This window comes from Humulus lupulus, chromosome 6 (assembly GCF_963169125.1).
Source record: "Humulus lupulus chromosome 6, drHumLupu1.1, whole genome shotgun sequence".
Classification (NCBI taxonomy): domain Eukaryota; kingdom Viridiplantae; phylum Streptophyta; class Magnoliopsida; order Rosales; family Cannabaceae; genus Humulus; species Humulus lupulus.
This window is the reverse complement of record NC_084798.1, coordinates 24,012,029-24,016,317: the sequence shown is the minus strand read 5'-3', so window position 1 is coordinate 24,016,317 and position 4,289 is coordinate 24,012,029. Positions and strand designations below refer to the sequence as shown.

The 4,289-nt window shown below is 33.0% G+C and overlaps 1 protein-coding gene across 1 annotated transcript; it reads left to right on the top strand.

The window, feature by feature from the left end:
• Window positions 1-203: 203 nt before the first annotated feature.
• On the top strand, window positions 204-3,478 carry LOC133781923 (uncharacterized). The gene is made up of 2 exons (XM_062221032.1): window positions 204-1,382; window positions 2,240-3,478. The coding sequence occupies exons 1-2, from the start codon at window positions 252-254 to the stop codon at window positions 3,128-3,130; spliced, it is 2,022 nt and encodes a 673-aa protein (XP_062077016.1). The 5' UTR covers window positions 204-251; the 3' UTR covers window positions 3,131-3,478.
• Window positions 3,479-4,289: the final 811 nt, after the last annotated feature.

Sequence of the window (4,289 nt, the reverse complement as noted above, 5' to 3'; positions counted from 1 at the left end):
AAGAGGTTGCAGTAGAGTAAAGTAGACAAAAGTAATTTTAATCAATATAACAAAAAAGAAAATATTAAACAAAAAAAAAAGGAAGAAAAATAATTAGTTCAAATTTTTCTTAGTGATTTGATATATTATATAAATAATAAATATACATAACTTGATGAATATGTATTATTCAAATGTTTAGTTATGTACGCCCTATATATATATATATAAATGTTGTCTTAAACTTATTCAAATTTTGAAGAAAAGTTGAGATGATGTCAATGAATCATTTCAGTCACCAGCATAGTTTGTATTTAGTTAGTTGGAGTTGGGATATTTCACCACTGATTTGCGGCCTGTGCAATCACTTAATCAATTCATGGGGAGAGAAGTATTACGAGTGCAGGAGCTGCTACTATTGGATCCATAAAGAATGTGGTGAGTCGCCGGAGCACATTAACAACTCCTTGCATGATCAACACCCTCTCACTCTTCATAAGAAGAGAACATCCTCATCATCAAATGAAACCACTATTTCTATTTGCTGCTCTTACTGTGAGAAGCCCCTCGGAGATGAATATGCTTACAGTTGCGAGGAGTGTGCTTTCTACATGCATATCTCATGTGGTTCAATTCCATTGCCCACCATTACATGTCACGGTCGTGAGGATCAAGACATTGTTCGGTTCTCTTGCCATCAACGTCCAATGATGCTTGTTGAGTTTGGTGGTGGTAACGATGTACAAGGTAATAATTGTTTTGTGTGTGAGTCATCATGGTCTAATCCAGCCTATTCTTGTACAATACCTACGTGTATGAATTTTCTTCATAAGTCGTGCGCAGAATTGCCCCAAAAAATTAACCATCCTTTTCATTCACACCAACCTCTTCAGCTTCAAATAACTAGGCCTCAAACTTGTGATGTTTGTTGCAAGAAAGATTGTAGGCTCAATTTTAGTTGTCCCAAAATTGGATGCAACTTTAAATTGGGTATTGAATGTGCTTATCTTCGAACAACTGTAAAATGTCGTAGTCACGATCACTTGCTTGCTTTGGTGAAGAATGCTTCTTGTGATAATATTCAATGTGATGCTTGTCTAAAGTCTTATGAGGGATTACAGAGTCCAGCTGTTGGTACTAATTATGAAGTTCAACATACTCAATCACTTCTATTCTCTTGCATGGAATGTAATTACAAGCTCCATTTTATATGTGGTCCATTGCCATCTATTATTAAATATGACTACCACATTCACTATTTGGCTCTCGTTGATTCACTAATCGAGGATGAATCTGACGAATATTATTGCGATGTTTGCGAAAAGGAAAGGAATCTACAATTTCGTATATATAGGTGCAATGACTGCAAATATACCGCACATGTACATTGCATGATTAGTCAGGTACGCTAATTCTTTCTTAATTTTTTATTATTATATTAGTATATATATTTATATAATTTCATTACATTTTGTGAAATGATAATCTAATTTTCTTTCCCATTAAAAGATTGGCGAATTAACAAAATCGTACATGAAAAATGAACCCACAAAAATTTGTCAACCAGTTTTTTCTTTTAATGAGTAATTTTTTCATGGTTAGAATAACCTAATAAGATTTATATCATTATGTTTTAGCAATTGATAAAAATATTATTTATAACTTCAAAAAGTTTGATGAAAAAATTCAAATTATCTACTTCAATTTCTAATTTTAAAATAGTACATATATCCACAAATGTAGTACAATAAAAAGTTTGAGTGAAGAAGTTATGAAGTTGTTCTTGAATGTGAAAATTTTATATAGAATGTTAAATACAAATACATGTGATATGGTTGTTCTATAAAACGGTATGCTTTGGTAATGATAGAGCTCCCTACAATTCACAATGTGTTTTTACCAAATATTAATTTTGTTATGTTAATGACCGTTAATTCTTTTTTTAGTGATTGTATATTAGTTATACAATATATAACTAATACCTTCTTTAGTTAAGTCTGTACATAGACTTCATTGTAATAGACTCATAGAACATAAAATAACAGATACTTCAATAACAGATTGCTATTCATTAAGTTACTTAATTCTTGGTGTTTTTGTTAAACTCGGTTTTGTTCTCTTTGGTGTTTGTAAGTTCTGAGTTTGTGAACAGATTAGATCATTGTTCCTCTACAAATTTAAATATAAATTCCAAGTAAATATAAAAGTTTAGAAGAATTTAATTTAAGAAATGGTTTATTATGTTTTGGCTATGAATCAGATTATGCAGGGAATAAAAGGAGAGACAAACACTAACAATCATGTGGAGTTGTGGGCCTTAGGCGAATTTCGATGGGACTGGAGCATCGAAATGGATAAAGCAGAAGACCACCAACATCAGACCCTTGGGGACGTAATGAACACCCTAACCCAAGAGGAAAAAAAAAGATTAACTCATCCAGTTGATCTTTTCTTCAAATTCGGCTACGATCATTACAGAGATTTAAATTCTCAATTTGATCAGTTAGGATCTCTTGAAAACTTCAACAAATTTAAAGAATTCTTTCAATCTGACTATGATGATTTTTGGAATGAAGTGCATTATTACACAAGTGAAGAAGGTTTTAAAGTAGAAGGCAAGTATTTAAGGCAAGAGGTTGTGGAAGTGGCAGGTAAATACATGGTCCCCAAGACACTGGCCCCTATTTTGAAAACATTCATTCACAAGTATGGAGATCTTGATGGCCAATCTAGTTTGTCAAGTGGAATGAGGAGTGTCATCTCAACCTTATTATCAATAGTGATTGACAAAATGTGCAGAACTAAGGTTGAAGATGTCACAATGGATGATCTTCATGAATGGCATTTCTATATACTTGGCATTGAATATATCTCAGGCTTCAATCTAAATCAAATTCGAAGTGTTTTATCCAAAGAGTTCACGAGTGCATATTTGGGTTATACAGCCATTAGGTGTGAACAAGAAGTCCATGCAAAGATAAATATGAAGATTGCAACCTTGGAAGTCCAATTGGAAAAATGCAGGAAGATGCGTGAAGAACTCCCAACAATCCTTTCTCACAAGTCATCCACTACATTAGAGCGCTTAAACAAAGCTTCTAAATGGAAGAACAAGACTCTGGGGGAGATCTTGATGGTGAATATAGTATGACCAGTGAAATGAGGAGTGTACGACAAAATGTGTAGAACTAAGGTTAAAGATATCTTAATGGATGATCATAAAGAATGGCATTTCTACCTACATGGCATTGAAAATATCTCAGATCTGTATCGAATTGTGCGTTTTATAGGAGTTCACAGATGCCTATTATAACCCATTAAATGTGAAAAAGAAATCCCTGAAAAGCTAGATATCAAGATTGCCAACAATCAAGTCTCACAAGTCATGTCTTACAATACTTTGTTCTTTTTTATTTGTTTCTCTGTATGTTGTATTTATCAGAATATATTATTGTTGATTAAATTCCCTTGTGAGCTGCACAATCAAGAATAAGTTACAATCAGTTACAACAACTAATTACAAACAGAAGCTTATCAACATAATTCTTTGACAACTCAACATAACAGAATCACTTTTCTACCTTTTCTATTTCTTATACTACTCATATATTTAATGTAATAGTTTTAGAAAAATGGGTTGCCTATTAGTTTGTTTTTGAGGATAAGGAATAAGCGAGAGAGATCTGTAATCTTGGGAGGAGTGTTCTTGTGTAGTTTTTCATGTAAAAGAAAGGAAAAAGAGAGAAGGTTAGAAGAAGAAGAAACAAAAGAAGAAATTACAGTGAGTTAAGAGAGGAATTTCGATTACATGCCAGATTGTGGCATTGGAATAAAGCTTGAGTGTGTAACATGAATCAGATCTTAGTAGTGCAGATCGAAGCAGTCTTTGAGGCGAGCTCAACAAGGATTAGCCCAATTTTTAGGCAAACCTCGATATATCTGGTGTTAAACTCTCCTTCTTTGATTTCTGATTACTCTTGTGTTTTTTCATTTTTCTGTGATTCAATTTCTAGTTCCCTAGTTTCATAGAGAAAGTCGAAGAAACAAGAAAGGACTAGGAATAAAATTGGATATAATTGTGTTTGTAATACAAAGAAACACGTTTGTGGTTTGTGTTTAGTCAAGTACTAAAGTTGTTGAAGGTAAAAGGTCATAATTGGCCTTGATGTTTCTGATGTGAGTGTGTGTTGGTGTAGGGGAAATTTAGGTACTAATTTCCTATAGTTGTATCAGAGTCAGGTTCTTGGAGGTTGTAAAATTCAACATACAGTAATAAAAACATCAAGAAATACTGGAGGAAGTTGATCCTC